Source organism: Oryza glaberrima, chromosome 5, assembly GCF_000147395.1.
Source record: "Oryza glaberrima chromosome 5, OglaRS2, whole genome shotgun sequence".
Lineage (NCBI taxonomy): Eukaryota > Viridiplantae > Streptophyta > Magnoliopsida > Poales > Poaceae > Oryza > Oryza glaberrima.
In genome coordinates this window covers 23939761-23956180 of record NC_068330.1, presented here as the reverse complement: position 1 = coordinate 23956180, position 16420 = coordinate 23939761, and the positions used below count along the sequence as shown (strand labels likewise).

Genomic DNA, 16420 nt, shown 5'->3' with positions numbered 1-16420 from the left:
CTAGTCCCAATGCTAAAAAAAACCTCAGGAATGAAAAGCAAAGTTCAGTCTGAAACCTGAACCATACCGACCATGACAGTCCTTTCGCTTTTTCTTTGGTCGCCAAATCATTCGGGAGATTAGGCTTCTACTTTTCTCTTCCCCTCTCCTGTACCCTGTCACTTTCTTTTTATTTTTCAGGCCCGTTCTATAAATACATTTATTCCTCTTAATAAAAAAAAGCGCGTCTCGCGTATTCCAAAAAAAAAGTCTGAAACCTGAAACCAACAACTTCAATCGTTCAGTTGAAGACTGATCACTTTCTAGTTTTTTTTTTATTCCGATCCTACAAAATGCATATGAACCTCTTCTCTTTGTAAAGTATAACTGTCTTGGTAAGTACGCTCAAGTTCAGCAATCAGAATGAATATACTACTGGTGATAAAATTTTGTTTGTTGCTAGTAGAACTTGGCTTCAAGGCTCTAGAAAAGAATCTCCTTTGCTGTTGGTAAACCTCTGTTTGAAGCAAATCTTGCCCTGGTATCTGTTCGTTCCTCTGTACCCCAGCACAAAGCTATCCTTTCCTTCAGAAACTAGGCAGCTTTGTGCTAGTATCCTAGGGCTTATAAGGCCAAGAGTCATGTAACCTGACCAATTAACCATAGTAGCCAAACACAAATCTCCCACAATAATAACTCAGGCAACATGAATGTTCCTCATGTTTCGAGTGATTCTGATGATGATCGACCGGTGATAAGGCTTTTTCATAGGCAGAAACCAGTTCATAAGATCCTGGGTGGCCGGAAAGGTGTGGTTGTTTGTCTATGTTGAACATTCTATTTCAGCAACATTTCACAAATTTCAGAATCAGTCTGATCATGATCACTGGCATTGTGTTGGTTTTTGCAGTTGCGGACATCATGCTATGGAGGGACAGGAATTTATCGGCCGGGATCCTTGCAGGCGCCACATTGATATGGTTCCTATTTGATGTGGCTGAATACAACTTTGTAACACTCCTTTGCCACATTGCACTCCTTGGGATGCTTGTGCTCTTCATTTGGTCCAATGCTGCACCTCTCTTTGACAGGTTTGCACTACCATACTGAATAAAAAACACAACACAATAAATTAGATGAAGAAGATGCAGTGGTGGCATCAAATTGAAATCTTTCAACCACGTACTCCTATTTGTTTTCCTTTTGGTCTCTGAGTAACATCTCAGCTAACCAACCTTGATTTACAGGGCACCTCCACGGATCCCAGAAGTGATTGTTTCTGAACATGCCTTCAGAGAACTTGCACTGACATTGCATTCCAAAATGGCGCACTTTTCAGCAGTCCTGTATGACATTTCATGCGGGAAAGAACTCAGGAAGTTCCTTGCGGTACAATCAAAATTTGCTGTTTCTTTTTTTTTTTTCTGATTTAGTGACAGCAAGACCTATAACAGTTGCAACGATGTTTCATATATATTTGCAATGAATTCACAATCTAAAAACTATTAATATGTAATCAACAAAAATATCCCCATGAATTGGGATTTAAAAGTTAATTTCCAGTTGCAATTAATTTGGTGATTAACTAACTCCATTGTTGTTACATAAATAGGTGATAGGATCTCTGTGGATATTGGCAGTTATTGGAGAGACATGCAGTTTCACAACTCTACTATATGTTGGTAAGTATCACTGGGACACTGAATTTCAACAAGAAGTCAAAAAAAAAATTAGGACATAACATTTTTTTTTTACCAAGGGCAAGAATAATTAGGATCAGAACATGGTAAATGCAATGACTTATCAAGCACTCATGAATGTAAAATAACAACATTTTCATATCTGCTTAGTAAATGCAATGATAAATCAAACATGCATCCTTGTAAAATAAAATTTTTCATATGCATTAACAATTTACCGTGTCTTCTTGACCAGGGTTTTTGTGTGCTCTCACTTTGCCTGCGCTGTATGAAAGATATGAGACTGAAGTAGACCATTTGGTTGCCAAAGGTGGTCAAGACCTCAAGAAATTCTACAAGAAGATTGATTCCAATGTGCTGAATAAGATACCAAGGGGGCCTGTCAAGACAAAAGTTCACTAAGATATACTACAAGAGATATCAATGCATATAAATAGCTTCATAAATAAAAGAAATGTTGGTTTGATGGAAAGTGAGCTTAGAGCTCCATTTCAGTTATGGCTTACAAGATCATATACTCTCGATATATTTTATTGTGAATTATGAGATCAATTAACAATTGTATATGTCAAATTGTTACTTACATATGTGTTCGAGGGTCGAACTACATCCTCTTGGACTCACGAAGCTAAGGCCAAATCGCTTGGGATTAACCTTTTGAAGAATAAGCACATCTTCTGAAATTCTCATAGAAAAATTAGAGCATCCACATTAAAAAAATACGCGTAAGTTTCCTAATAACCTTTCAAGTTTCTCACAAAAAAAATCATTTCAATTCTGATATGAGTTAAAACAATGTAAAACAATGCGAAACTGCAGCTGTCATTATTGGGTATGGGCATAGGTCAGCCTGATTAGTCAAGGAATGACAATGCAAATAAGATACTTAAACTGCCAGAAAGACACAGACCATTCATGAAACCATACACTGCCAGCTGACTTAACAAGAAACCGTGAGCTGGAGACAATCACAGAAGCCGGCCCAAGTGCACTGCTTTCTGGAAGGAAGTTGTGACAGGAAGAAGAAATGACCAGGAAGAAGATATGGTGAGATCATCCTGGTTGTATTGTAGTGAAGCTTCTCTGAATTTTTCCAAGCAGGAAGGCTTGGAATTGCCATGCCACACTTGTCACCGTTACTTACATACTAGACCAAAGTTACAGCTTCTCTCCAACTCCAATAGAGCATATATCACCTCCAGGTTACAAGAGATTTTACATGATGAAGGAGAGTGCAATGGAGGAGAATTCAGTAGGGAGTGGATCAGGGGGAAACGCCATGGACATCTTTGGTCAGAGCATTGATGTCAGAAGACCAAGCAAGAGCAGAAGAAGAGTAGTTTGCCACAAGGTACCTTCTCAAACACATTTTTTTTCCTGCCTTTCTCAAACCGAAAATTACATCATATTATCATGTACTTGAAGCCTTGAACTGCCTGTATGCATATCTAAGGGCCCCTTTGAAATGCAAGATTGAGAAAAACACAGTAATAGGAAAAATGTAGAAATAGACTATCATACTCATTGGATTTCTACGGGATTTTGAAATACACGAAAGTTTCAAAACTGTTGTTTAATTAGCACACAGGAAAAACTCATGAAGACGAAAACACAAGGTGAGACCTCATGCTTATTTTCCTCTAAAATGATCCATTCCATAGGAATTTCTAAGGAATGGGGAGGAAATATCCTGCCCATTTAGAAGCAAAATTTCCAAAATTGTAGGTTCTACCGGTTGGTCCCGGACATTCCCGGTAGGATGAGATTGTAGCCAAAATTTCAAATTTGTTCGTATTTAGCACAAATATGCTCAAAATCAGTAAAAGAAAAGGTTCAAATTTCAAAATTACTGTTCAAAATTCCCCAAATTTCGCAATTTCCGTCCCCTTCCCAGATTGGTGAAACCTTCCGTTCTACTCCTATTTTGTAGTTCAAAGTTATCTGTTCAAAATGCAGAATTTGTCTCCTGAAATCGAAGAATCGATTGGATCAAGCAGGCGTAAATTGCATCGACGTAAGGCCATTGCAGAGGATCAGGAGCAAGCACGAGTAGAATCCGAGCTATCGAGGGCGATGAACATGGCCATGGAGCTGGAGCGCCAGATCGAGCAGACCAATGCCAAGGCGAGGTCTCGCAGGTCAGAGCTCCAGAGGCAGCGAACGCGTGCGAGCGGCGGCGGCAGCAGGAGGAAGACGGCGAGAGGCCTCGCCGCCGAGGCAGCCGGCGGCGCTCCGGCTCATCGCCAAGAAGGCGTCGGCACGGCGTACGGCGAGGTGATGCAGGAGCTCGACCGCGTCAAGGGAGAGCTCCGCAAGCTGCAGCGCGAGGTGATGGCCGCGATGGCGGCGAAGGGCACGGCCGGGAGGAGGGACGCGGAGGCGGAGGCGTCTACGTCCAGCGCGGTGAGCTCCGGCCCGCGCGGCGGCGGTGGCGTGGAGCGCGATGCGGACGGGGCAAGCGAGGAGCACGGCGTCCTAGTCGAGCTCGCCGTGGGCACGGCGGCCACGGCGAGCTCCGACGCGGGATCCTGGCACAGCGAGCTGGCGGTGGTACGAGCAACGGATGCCACTGCAATGGCGTCGAGGGGACACGAGGTGGAACACGAAGAGCCATCGCTGCAGGCGGCGGAGGCGGAGCTGAGCTCGGCGAGGATCGAGCTGGAGTCCATCAAGGCGGAGGGCCTCCGGTTCACGGCGTCCATCGAGCGCACGCGCAGGGAGACGGCGCGTGTCACCGACGAGATCCGCCGCCTCACGGAGCAGGAGAAGGCGGCGAGCGCGCATGTGCAGCAGCTGAACGCCAAGCTGCTCAAGGCGAGGTCTCGCCTCGAGGCCGTCACGGCGGCCGACGAGAGGGCCGACGAGACCATCTCCAAGCTGGCGGCGATCCTTCGGCAGCTGGAGGACGACGCCGCGGCGGCGGAGAAGGAGAAGACGCTGGCGGATACGGAGAACCGGCGCGCCATGTCCGACGCGGAGAACATCGACGCCGAAATCGCCGCCGCGGAGAAGAGGATCAGGGAGTCGGTAAGGGAGCTCGGGGCGGCGAGGGCGTCGGAGGCCGCGGCGACGGCGAGGCTGAAGGCGATCGTCGAGAGCGCGACGCTGGCCACCGCCGCGGCCGCGACGCCGCGGAGCTCGTCGTCCGGGAACGTCACGATCCCCAGGTTCGAGTACGAGTACCTGACGGGGCGCGCCGAGGTGGTCCGCGCGGTGGCCGAGATGAAGGCGGCGGCGGCGGAGGCGTGGGCGGAAGCGCGGCGAGCCAGCGAGAAAGAGATCGCAATGCGGGCCGAGGCGATCGAAAGGGAGCTCGGAGAAGCGAGAGCCGCCGATGCAGAAGCGACGAACACGACAAGGAGGATGCCATTCTCGTCGGCGGCGACGTCGAGAATGGCAAAGTCACGGAGGATGCCATCCTCGTCGGCGGCGGCGGCGCGGAAGCCGAGGTCGCCGTCGTCCAGCGTTAAGAGGAGGAAGAGAAGAGTCCTGACACTGAACTGTCTGAAGCTTCTCGCTGGGAAATGCAGGGGTCAGAATTGAGATTCAGAAAAATGCAGTATAATCATCAAACAAAAAAAAATCTCTCTTCTTATTTTTTTTTCTTTCACCTGAATTAATATTCAGTAGACACTGGGAAAACTGAAAACATGTAAGTTTCTACAAGCAAATGCTTAACACTCAGTAGACACTGGGAAAACTGAAAACATGTAAATTTCTATATGCAAATGAGATGGTTTGCTTCAGGCTTGTGCTTACACAAAGCATCATGTACAAACAGAGCTGTACAATCACAAACAAACACTGTGAAAGAGTAAGTCCTTTTCACAATTTTCAGTTCAAGTGTGCTTAGGGACTGATTGGATTTCATGTCTTCGATACAACAGTTTTGCAGACAGGGCAGGTGTTCTTCCTAGAAAGCCACTGCTTTATGCATTGCACATGATAGCTGTGGCCACAGATCAGCCTCCCTGTTTCCTCATTTGCTTCAAATTCTTCCTGAGATATGAAATGTTGACATGGACTTAGGCTAATCAACAGATGCTGATACTATATGGTTAATAGCGAATTGGAAGGTGCGCTTACCTGACAAATACTGCAATTCCTTTCTACTTCTGTTGCAAAATGCTTGGGGTTGAATGCTGAATACTTGACCATCCTAAGGCTGCGAGCGATTTCATCGTCATGCAACCCTGTGCTTACATACCCAATTCTGTCTTCAAGATCCAGCAGCTCCTATCAAATTGAACAATGGGTGGATGAAGGAGAATTTGTGATGGTAATGTACTAAAAAGTTTTTTTTTTTTGGGTTGCACATATTGGGCATGGGAGGGTACCTCATATGTCATGTTGTCAACGTCGAGTCGCCAATCCTGGTGCTGATCATGCATACCGAATCTTCCCCATAATAGCCGTGTTCTTAACATCATGATCTGCAATTTGCAAAGATGATTTAATAAAACTGAAGATGAAAAGAGGTGTTCGTTATATTTGGAGATACACACATTCTGCAAAAATACGCTAAAAAGGTACTGGTGGATCTTAATTGGACATAACTAATTGAGAATTGTGAACTTGGAGCCATCACTTACTAAAGCGGATTGAGTATTGTGTTCACAATCGCTTCTACTTCCTCCGTTTCACAATGTAAGTCATTCTAGCATTTCTCACATTCATATTGTTGTTAATGAATCTAGATAGATATATATGTCTAGATTCACTAACATCAATATGAATGTGGGAAATGCTAGAATGACTTACATTGTGAAACGGAGGGAGTAGTAAGCAACCAAGTGGCATATGACAGCTCATTTCTCAGAACTAAACATTTCAATCTGTCTTAACTGCAAGCATGTTTCCCTCACAAGCATGTCAGCTCACAGTTCATACTACTACTTGAAGAAAGTGACAGGATTATCTAATCACCAATTGGGCATTCAAACTCCTCACTGCTCATGCTCCAATCCTACAACAGAACAGTAAACACTAAACAATCAACCACCACTCATTCCAGCAACATGGCAGCCAACTGAAGCTGACCAAAAGAACCAGCAGCAACGTGGTTGTTCAGTGAGTTCAGCTTCAGCACAATGATTCAGCATTTATGCCTTATGCGTGTACACAGAAAAGAAAGAGGACTCTGCAACTACACTCAAAGGAGGTCTCTCTTCACCTAACGTATCTATCTATTCATGACCACCATATCCCCTTTGCTCTCATGTGCTCTTCCTTCCTTCCAATCTGCTGCCTGTCCTACATATCCGTGACTACCAAACCGGAGTATGTAAATCAACATGTTGTACTACCATTTTTCAAAGCTGCATCGACCCTCTTCTTTATTATTGAACTTGCAATTAAGCATCCATCTAGAGCTTTAGTTAACAATGAGATGTACTTGATAGTGCAGTGGCACGGGTTGTGTGATTTAAACCTTAAGGTCCCGTGTTCAATCCGTAATACGCTCACAATTTCTTCTTACAAATGTTCGGAGGGACGTCTCTCCCTCCAAATCTCGTTTTTTTTTAGAGCTTTAGTTAACAACATGCAAAGCGGATGCCATCATGTGACATCTAAACAAACACATCTACCAACAAGACGGATAATCGCGTTGAAAAGTTGTGTGTACTTGTGTGGTGCAGACGCAACTGATGACTGAAAGTGTGAGAGAAAGGCAGAAATATTGTGATTAGTTGGATAGTTGCATGCATTGGATTTGTGTGTACCTCTTCCTCGGCGGCGCCGACGTGGGGGTGGCGGTATCCATGGCGGTGGCGGCCGGAGGGTGGTGGTGGTAGCAGGTCGGCGTTGAGGAGCGGCATGTCGGGGAACGGCGGCGAGTCCATGAGCGACGAGGATATGTGCTCACGCATGGTCACCCTTCGAGCTCGAGGAGCGGCCGGCCTCTGTTGTATCCGAGGAATTTTCGGTCAGTTCGACAGGATAGCATACGAATTCAGTCTGAATTATGAAGAAAAACATCCGTACGAGTGATGAACAACGACTGAATTTGACCACGGAGAAGTGAAATCGTGGTCAAATTTTTAGCATGAACAAAAAAAAAAACGAGGAGAGATTCGATTACCTCTCTGTGGCGCCGCTCCGCCTCCCCGCGGCGGCCGGAGCCCATCGCCGCCGCCGTGTGGTGGGCGTGGTGGTGGCGCGCCACCACGACGCAGTCCACCGACGACGCCTCGGCGGCGAACGGTATCCCGGGAGCGCACGTGCACCACACGTCCCCGGCCGCCGCCGGCGCGGGGCCGGGCGGCGCCACGCCTCCTCCTCCTCCTCCTCCGCCGCCGCCCCTCGCGCTCCGCCTCTCCTGCACCTTCCTCCGCCGCCGCCTCCCGTGCCACCGCTCCGAGCTACTCGCCACCTCCACCGCCGAAGCCGGCGCGTGGGCACGCAGCGCCGCCGTCGACGTGCACCCGAGCCCGCGCAGCGCCGCCGACGCGAGCCCCTTGTTACCACCACCGCTCCTCCCCCGCTGCGCCTCCTCCTCCACGGTCGCCGGCGGCGGCGAGGAAGCCTCCGCACGGGACAGCAGCACACGCAGCGCTACTCTCCGCTGCTGCTCCGCCGCCGGCGCGCCGCCGTCGCCGCCGACGCCGTCGCGGCGAGCCATTGAGCTCAACCACTCGCGCGCTCGTGTGCTTGCACTTCTTGGCGGTTAGGTGGGGAGAAGTTATGGAGGAGGACGCGAGCCGATAAAACGCGAGCCATCCAACCGCCACGATCATCCTACACCGTCCGATCACCATGGCCGTTCCTGATCGGACGGTGCACCTAACCCCGAATTCTTTTTTCCAAGATTGGTCAAAAGAAAACAACACACGTCACAGATGCGACGACTGCCAAGAACAGCAGGTAATCCGACACTTGCACTTCCCCTATCTAATTATAAACTTTATTAATAGAAATGAAAAAAATATATAATTTAAAGTTGTACTTGATAATTGATAATGCAGTGCACCGGGTGTGTGGTTCTACTTCGAGATCTCGTGTTCTTTTTATCAAAAAAAAGAGTTTGGAGTGACATCTCTCGCTCCAAATCTCTTTTTTTTTGGAATATATATATCATTAATATAACTTCTATATAATGTTTTATCGATTTGTAGTAAATATTAGCAAATGAACTATAATAAAAATAAAACTAAAATCAACTTTGTAGTTACTCTCACCATTTCAAAACATAAGTCGGATGAATGCGGCACACTCTAATACAATTAATCTGGACAGAATATGTCACATCAATATAAAATTTTTTATATTTTGGATGAAGTAAAGTTTTAAAATTTTAAATTTCAACAACAAGCTGAAGAACAAAAGATGGTGTTTTTAACCTTTGTGGATAAACCAGAGTGGATTAGCACTATAAGCAGTAGGTGAAATTGAGCTATCCAGCTGAAATTCCCCTCTACTTTTCGGCTAAACAAGCAACCGAGGACAATACATGGAAGCATATGGCACGTAGGATTAGGAATGCAACGGGACAAGACAAGACAACCTCTTGTAGCACGGCAAGAGACAAAGGCAATTAATTGGATGCAAACCGTTCTGGTGGGAATTTGCCGTCCTCTGACACTTGTCTACGTACAGTTTCGTTTTCTGGAATTTAGCTGAAAATTAAACTCGGTCTCGCTGTCTGCATTTGCAACTTGGCAGTACCCAAATTTTAAAATTCGGATGGATATACTCGTACTGTACAGTAGTAACAGGAGTACATTCCTAAACTTTTGTCTGTTAGTAACTGTGGAGTACTCACTCCGTCTCAAAAAAAAAAAAAAAAGACAAACCATGGGTTTCTGTGTCCAACTTTGACTATTCGTCTTATATGAAATATTTTTATAATTTGTACTTTCATTGTTGCTAAATGATAAAACATGATTAATATTTTATACGTGACTTGTCTTTTTAATTTTTTCATAATTTTTTTAAATAAGACGGACGGTCAAATGTTGGACACGGAAATCAGAGTTTGTCTTTTTTTTTTGGGACGGAGGGAGTAATTGGTAGGCTGAGCCAAGATGTCATGTACTACTACTAATTTTGATTCACGTGGACAATTTAACACACGTCATTCACTCATCCGTGTCAAACTGGAATGTGCTAAGTATTCAAGATTATCCTTTTTGAAAAATGAAGCCGTCATTTTGGAGTCAATTGTGATGATCTCACATGAGAAAATGAGAGAAAAAGGACCCGGGGCATCTGGCGCTGGCCCAGCAAAAGGAAAGGATAGCATATGGGCCGGTTTGACATCTCGGTGACGGGGAGTGCGGCCTGCCTGACGGTGGGCCCCCACGCGAGGCCGTCCCGGACAGTGTGGCCCATGGATAGTTGGGGCCTTGGCACGGCCGCTTTCTCTTCTCACGTGGCCCGTGGGCTCGTGGCCCGTACGTAAAGGGGGTTCCTGCTCCTGAACAATCTTAGGGACAGTTTAGATGATGTCATTTCAAACCATACTTTTCTTTTTAAGTTGTCAAAGATATGCATATATTTATTTATTTTTGTAAAATTTTGGTAAATACATAAGAAATTCTGCTAAAATTTTAATAATAGTGCCAACTTAACAAAATTTTGGCATTACCAAATTTATTTATTTTGGCATGAACAGCCCCTTAAATCTCACTTTGTTTTTTAAATTCCCCAAGCCTGATGGAATTCGACGAAGTGCAGTCAAAGTGGCCGAATCTTCCCTTTTTTTCCTAGATGACCTTCAACGCAGTTCTTAGTTGAACTTTCGGCACTTCCTTAATCCGTAAGGGTCAATCAAACTGCATAGAAAAACAGGAAGCATTTGCATCTGGCTTCATCAGAAACGCAACCGATTAAATATAAGGTTGTTTCTGCCTTCTGGATTGCTGGACTGAAATTCACAGATCCACACAAGCATCTCCATTTCCAAGCAACAGCAAGCCAGCAACGACTGATCCGTTGTTGCAGCCTCCAACAACAGAAACATCCTCGTCAGCCGATCTGTTCACCAGTCTCAACCACCCCTGAAATACATGCGAAGATAGCACGCGAAGCTGACTGGACAGGCTTCATCTTGCAAATTGCGAGACAAATCTTTTAAACCTAATCGCTGCATGATTTGATAATATGGTGCTACAGTAAATATTTAGTAATGACGAATTAATTAGGCTTAATAAATTCGTCTCGCAATTTACATACGGATTATGTAATTTGTTTTGTTATTAGTGTACATTTAATAATTTAAATGTGTGTTTGTATATTTGACGTGACTGGGCAAATTTTTCACCGGTGAAACTAAGCACATTATAAAACGACAGAATGGAATGGACAGGCTGACAGCCGTGGAGGGGAGGAGAATCGGCCGCCGTTGACCACTGCTCTTCTCCCTCTTCTCTGCATCGTCCTGTGAGTTTCTCTCTGCACCTCCTCTCCTCAACATTTTGATGTCCAAACTCCAAACCATGGGCTTAATTATGGCGGTCACATCCTATAATTGTCGCTTCTTCTTGGCCATTTCAGCTGTCATTTAGGAGTAGTTCTTTCCTTCAAAGTAATAAAAAAGAAAGAAAGAAAGAAGAAAGAACGAGAGAATCTTGCAGTTGTAACTTGCAAGAGTATTTCCTTGCCGTTGCAAATGACCTGTCCGTGAGCCTGAACAACGATGAATTAACAACGCGTAGTTGATCAATGATCATGTCTTCGTGTTCGTGACCTGTCCATGAGCAGAATTAGCTGCTATATATGCATCGAAATGACGAATTCTTTTCAGGGAATCTCCTTGCTGCGTTTGAGTCCCCTCTTCTTGTATCAAGATGCCGCCACCGCCGCCGGCGACGTCGCCGGCGCCGGCAGCCATTCGGCTGGGAGCCCCGCACCCGTACCTGAGAACCCACGGGACCAAGGTCGCGAGGCTGCACCTGCTCGACTGGATCGTGCTGGCCCTCCTCGTCGCCATCGACGCCTGCCTCAACCTGATCGAGCCGTTCCACCGGTTCGTCGGAGAAGACATGATGATCAGCCTCCGGTACCCGCTCAAGCGCAACACCGTCCCCATCTGGGCCGTCCCCGTACGCCTCCATCTCCCTCCATTTCTTGATTTCAGAAAGAAAAAAACTGTGCCGGATAGTGCGATGTTTCAGTTCTGTACTAAATCTTGCTCTCGTTGATGGCGCAGATATATGCTGTCGCTGGGCCGATGATCATCTTCATTGTGATATACATGAAGAGGAGGAATGTGTATGACCTGCATCATGCGATCCTAGGCAAGTTTCTTTGCATTGTCTGCTGCTGATTGCAATTCTGAATTCTGAATTGTGAATTGTGAATTTTGCTTGCTATGGATGCAGGGCTTCTGTTTTCTGTGCTGATCACTGCCGTCCTGACCGACGCGATCAAGGATGGCGTTGGCCGGCCTCGCCCGAATTTCTTCTGGCGATGCTTTCCTGACGGGATCCCGGTGAGTTCTTTTGCCACTTCTGTTAATTTGTTCAGTTCATGGGTTCTTCAGAACTAGATGAATCCGGCTATAACTTATTAACTTGCTGGTTCTGAAACTCTATTTTCAGAAGTACAACAACATCACCAGAGGTGTCATCTGCCATGGGGATAAAAGTGTCATCAAAGAAGGGCACAAGAGCTTCCCAAGTGGCCATACCTCATGTAATCCTGAAAACCATTTTCTGCTTACGTAGTGGTTAAACAAAATGCTCCACTGAACACTGAACCAAACTTCATTTCCAAGCTAAAAATTAGAAATGATTTGCAGTTACAAGCTTCCATTTCTGTTCTTGCAGGGTCTTTTGCCGGATTAGGCTTCCTGTCATGGTACCTGGCCGGCAAGATCAAGGCGTTCGACAGAGGAGGGCATGTGGCCAAGCTCTGCATTGTCGTCTTGCCTCTGCTTATTGCAGCGATGGTTGGGGTCTCAAGGGTGGATGACTACTGGCACCATTGGCAGGACGTGTTTACCGGTGGAATTCTTGGTAGGTTTGCATGAAAGATCAGAGCTGCCTTTCACCTGCTACAAATTCCTCTTTTTCAGAGCACGATATCATACTGTCATGTTGGCTTCACTCTGCAGGATTGGTGGTTGCTTCCTTCTGCTACCTTCAGTTCTTCCCACCACCTGCTGGTGAACAAGGTGATGCCTTTAGTTCTTGCTTTCAATCACTTCCTTTTTTTGGGTAAATTCTCCATACATTTTTTCTACAATATAGGAACCTTTCCTGCTGTTTATATTTTTTAAAAAGCTGTGATAAGTACATGTACATCATCATTTTCTGAAGAAAAAAATACATATACATCATAGTACAAATACCTTTATGTAAGGCTCAGCTAAAGTGAATAGACATTCTCTTTTAGGAAAGCTAAAGTGAATAGACTTGAGGAAGTTCACCAGCCATCCCTTAATTTTATGTCGAGTTTGTTTCACATTCCTTATCTCCAATACCAGAAATCTTATCCCTAAACTATACAAAACCATGCAATTTGGGCCCCATAGTAGTATGGATCTCTGGTTTCGCTAACGTGGCATCCTAGTCAGCAAAAAAATAAAATAAAATAAGGCCCACTTAGAAGAGAAAAAAAATGTGGGGTTTGCATCTCCCCCTTCTTCTCTTTTCTCTCCTTTTTTTTTATATTTCTTTTCTTCCTGGGAGGCTGCCAGCGGTAGAGGGAGAGACCGGGAGAGGCGGCTGGCGAGCCTGGGAGGGAGGGGGAGGCGGCCAGTGAGCGCCGCCTCGAGAGGCTCCACCGCCGCCTTGAGCGCCCACCGAAGCCGCGGCTGACCCCGCCCGCGTCTTCTTGGTGGAGGCAGCGGCGAGCACGAGCTTCATGGACCTCGAGGCTGGGCGTCCACCGAAGCCGAGCTCACCGATGGCGGTGCGCTGGCGGCGGAGGAAGGAGTTGAGGTGCAAGATGCCATTGTCGAACCTGTCAATGGCGGTTGGGGAGGAGGAAGAGGCAAAGATGTGGCGGCAGTGGTGAGGGTTTGCGGCGGAGGTAGGTGAGGTGGAGGTGGAAGATGTTGTGCGACGGTAGGTGGAGGAGGAGGAGGAGTCCGCGGCGGAAGGGTCATGGAAGCGGCGAGACAACGACGGGTTTGGGTGCAGGGAGTGGGCGGGGGATGCCGGTGTGAAGGCGAAGTGGTCGGCTGCTTCTCTCCCCTCTCTCACCGACGCGGCCGGCTGCCTCTCTCCCCCTCTCCCTCCCAGGCTCACCGGCCTCCTCTCCCGTCAGCGCGGCCGGCCGCATCTCCCTCCCTCTCTTTCCCAGGCTTGCTAGTCGCTTCTCTCCCCCTCTCTCTCCCAGGCTCGCTAGGCACCTCTCCCGTCGGGCGCGGCCAGCCACCTCTCCACCCTCTTCCGCCGGCTGCCTCACCCTCTCTCCCAGGCTTGGAAAGAAAAGAGAGAGATGATGGGGGCTGACACGTGAGTCCTATATATTAATTTTATTTTGCTGACTAGGATGTCACGTCAGCGAAATCCGACATCCATATTGCTATAGAACCCAAATTACACGGTTTTGTATAATTTAGGGGTGAAAATTTCAGTATTGGAGATAAGGGATGTGATATAAACTTGACGTAAAGTTGAGGGACGGCTGGTGAAGCACCCTTTTGTTTCTGTCAACTGGCTTAAGGAACGTACTAAACCGGCCCAGTCAGACATGGTAGTTCATGTTAGACTTTTTGAGGCCCATATTCTGAAATTCATAATGGGCCGTGCTAAACCTATTCAGGCTGGATCAACTCAATGAGAAGGCCCAGTAATGTTAAACATAAACCTGAATCTTTGCGTCAAAAAATAAACCTGAACCTTTTGAATTGTAGGATTTTGGCCTCATGCATACTTTGAGCACATTCTTCACCCAGAAGTTGAGAACCAGGTGCAGCTAACAGCTACTTCAAATCATCATCAAGGCCTGGACATGAGAACCAACAACCAGTCATTAGATTCCATGGAAGAAGGCCGAAGAGCTCGGTGAGAACTGAGAACTGAAATAGTGCTGTGAATATCTGAAGTAATTTGTACAGTTGTATAGAACATTTCATGGCACTGTACATTTGCTATACCTAAGGTGTGTCCTGCACACTTAATCAGTTTGATATTAGCTAGGTGATGTACTACTGTGTATACATCTAGCTTGTAGTGAAGATTAGTTTAAACATTGTACATTCATAACTGTCATGTTCTTTTAGATAGTGGAATAAACATAACTTTCATGCATGTAGTAAACTGAATTATTATGATGGAGATGGCTTGTACAGTTGTACATGATGATCATAAGGGAGTCATGTGTTAAATTCAGAGTCCTTGTCCAGGATGCATGAATCCTACCTACCGGATAATAATATTGCCAAATTAAAACATACCTCCATCTACATTTTTCTTCGTCTTCTTCTTAACATGGTTTTCTCACGGTTCAGGTGTTTCATCAGCTACACAGCTAATTAGCTTCCATGCAAAATCGTGTGTTGCATATATGCAACCGTGTTAATTAAGCGATAATTAGAGAAGGCTAAGAGGCATCAGAATTAGGGGAGATGTCGCAGTCTCGGTGTAGTTTCAGATAGTGATGATTCCCAGCTGCAGCGTTATCTTGGTCTTCAGTCTTGCCAGCGTCTATCATCACGACTAGTCCAGCATATCCAGCTGCCGTATTTTGACTTGTGCAGCCACTGAAAACGACTATTAGACTAGTGCAGCCAACTGATCAGCATTCAGCTGCACAATTGCATTAACAAGTAGATCCTATGGTGTTTCATGGCTTGATGACTCGATTGGCCCAAGTCAACTGCTGCATTACACTAGTATACTGTTGTTAGTGGGATATGTGCTCTGAATTTCCAACGCCCCGGCAACGGAATTGGAATGACTGATGATCACAAAAGCATTTTTTTCGCACTTACGGCATATGTTGATCATGACTCTGACAGAGCCTAATGACTTTATCCTCATGTTTAGCCTTTTTCTTTTCTGAAAACTAAAATATGTTGGTACAGTTTTTTCCATTTTTCTTCACTATGATTGTAGTAGCATTTTGTACTCCCTCCATCCCAAAAAAAGATAAACCCTGGTTTCCGTGTCCAATGTTTGACCGTCCGTCTTATTTGAAAAAATTTTGAAAAAAATAAAAAGACAAGTCACGCATAAAATATTAATCATGTTTTATCATCTAACAACAATAAAAATACGAATTATAAAAAAATTTCATATAAAACGGACAGTCAAAGTTGGACACGCAAACCCAGAGTTTGTCTTTTTTTTGGGACGGAAGGGAGTAGGTATTAAAAGCTCTCTTTTTCCTGTGTGGCTTTCTCTCTCTGAAGAAAGAAAAAGGAGATAAAGAAAGCCTGGTCATGTTGGATTGTTGGTCTTAAGATGTTCAGCGTAGCACTGTTTGAATGCAGACTAGTATATGTAGTAGTGGTGAGCTTTGAATGGAGCTATCAAGCATCTGCCTATCTATCTATCTATCTATCTATCTATCTATCTGCACAACTTGACTAAATTGGACTTGCACACCTGCACTGGATCTATCATTCCCACATGTAAAAACAGAGAAAAACTGCAAACTGAACCTGACACGGCGACTTGACTTGCAACTTTCTTTGCCGGGAAGGATAGATATCTCCAGTATAACCATCTCTGAAGAAACTTGATGCTGACTAATCGAAGTATTGAACAGTTGATCCTTCCTCTCGTTTGTGATTCGGTTTGGACCATGGAAACTTAGCTCCTAATTAATCACCCATCGTCAAACAT

At 45.6% G+C, this 16420-nt stretch overlaps 4 protein-coding genes and 1 long non-coding RNA gene across 5 annotated transcripts; 3 read left to right on the top strand and 2 right to left on the bottom strand.

Moving 5' to 3' along the window:
- The first annotated feature begins 659 nt into the window (after window positions 1–659).
- On the top strand, window positions 660–2252 carry LOC127773929 (reticulon-like protein B9). Its single transcript, XM_052300176.1, has 5 exons — window positions 660–788; window positions 890–1070; window positions 1227–1368; window positions 1592–1661; window positions 1915–2252. Exons 1-5 carry the CDS (start codon window positions 686–688, stop codon window positions 2079–2081), a joined length of 663 nt encoding a protein of 220 aa, XP_052156136.1. The 5' UTR covers window positions 660–685; the 3' UTR covers window positions 2082–2252.
- On the bottom strand, window positions 937–3754 carry LOC127773930 (uncharacterized). The gene is made up of 4 exons (XR_008017683.1): window positions 2264–3754; window positions 1898–2058; window positions 1166–1323; window positions 937–1085 (listed from the first exon to the last, which is right to left on the bottom strand). It is a non-coding gene; the product is annotated as an uncharacterized LOC127773930 (long non-coding RNA).
- LOC127773927 (protein PLASTID MOVEMENT IMPAIRED 2-like) lies at window positions 2899–5272 on the top strand. The gene is made up of 2 exons (XM_052300173.1): window positions 2899–3030; window positions 3636–5272. The coding sequence occupies exons 1-2, from the start codon at window positions 2899–2901 to the stop codon at window positions 5220–5222; spliced, it is 1719 nt and encodes a 572-aa protein (XP_052156133.1). The 3' UTR covers window positions 5223–5272.
- Window positions 5273–5371: 99 nt separating this feature from the next.
- Window positions 5372–8346, bottom strand: LOC127773928 (uncharacterized). The gene is made up of 5 exons (XM_052300175.1): window positions 7762–8346; window positions 7403–7582; window positions 6017–6112; window positions 5766–5915; window positions 5372–5678 (listed from the first exon to the last, which is right to left on the bottom strand). Exons 1-5 carry the CDS (start codon window positions 8299–8301, stop codon window positions 5547–5549), a joined length of 1098 nt encoding a protein of 365 aa, XP_052156135.1. The 5' UTR covers window positions 8302–8346; the 3' UTR covers window positions 5372–5546.
- A 2620-nt stretch (window positions 8347–10966) lies between these two features.
- LOC127772921 (lipid phosphate phosphatase 2-like) lies at window positions 10967–14998 on the top strand. The gene is made up of 8 exons (XM_052298911.1): window positions 10967–11060; window positions 11425–11722; window positions 11830–11917; window positions 12002–12111; window positions 12221–12314; window positions 12449–12637; window positions 12736–12795; window positions 14485–14998. Exons 2-8 carry the CDS (start codon window positions 11468–11470, stop codon window positions 14637–14639), a joined length of 951 nt encoding a protein of 316 aa, XP_052154871.1. The 5' UTR covers window positions 10967–11060; window positions 11425–11467; the 3' UTR covers window positions 14640–14998.
- Window positions 14999–16420: the final 1422 nt, after the last annotated feature.

Excerpts from the sequence above, each read along its gene's own strand:
- LOC127773929 (XM_052300176.1), top strand. The coding sequence starts at position 686 with ATGAATGTTCCTCATGTTTCGAGTGATTCTGATGATGATCGACCGGTG. Across the intron at positions 789-889 it reads GATCCTGGGTGGCCGGAAAG|TTGCGGACATCATGCTATGG; the intron begins GTGTGGTTGTTT and ends TGGTTTTTGCAG. Across the intron at positions 1,662-1,914 it reads CACAACTCTACTATATGTTG|GGTTTTTGTGTGCTCTCACT; the intron begins GTAAGTATCACT and ends CTTCTTGACCAG.
- LOC127773927 (XM_052300173.1), top strand. The coding sequence starts at position 2,899 with ATGATGAAGGAGAGTGCAATGGAGGAGAATTCAGTAGGGAGTGGATCA. Across the intron at positions 3,031-3,635 it reads GAAGAGTAGTTTGCCACAAG|AATTTGTCTCCTGAAATCGA; the intron begins GTACCTTCTCAA and ends TTCAAAATGCAG.
- LOC127773928 (XM_052300175.1), bottom strand. The coding sequence starts at position 8,301 with ATGGCTCGCCGCGACGGCGTCGGCGGCGACGGCGGCGCGCCGGCGGCG. Across the intron at positions 7,583-7,761 it reads CGGAGCGGCGCCACAGAGAG|AGGCCGGCCGCTCCTCGAGC; the intron begins GTAATCGAATCT and ends CGGATACAACAG. Across the intron at positions 5,679-5,765 it reads GGAATTGCAGTATTTGTCAG|GAAGAATTTGAAGCAAATGA; the intron begins GTAAGCGCACCT and ends TTCATATCTCAG.
- LOC127772921 (XM_052298911.1), top strand. The coding sequence starts at position 11,468 with ATGCCGCCACCGCCGCCGGCGACGTCGCCGGCGCCGGCAGCCATTCGG. Across the intron at positions 12,112-12,220 it reads GCTTTCCTGACGGGATCCCG|AAGTACAACAACATCACCAG; the intron begins GTGAGTTCTTTT and ends CTCTATTTTCAG. Across the intron at positions 12,638-12,735 it reads GTTTACCGGTGGAATTCTTG|GATTGGTGGTTGCTTCCTTC; the intron begins GTAGGTTTGCAT and ends TTCACTCTGCAG.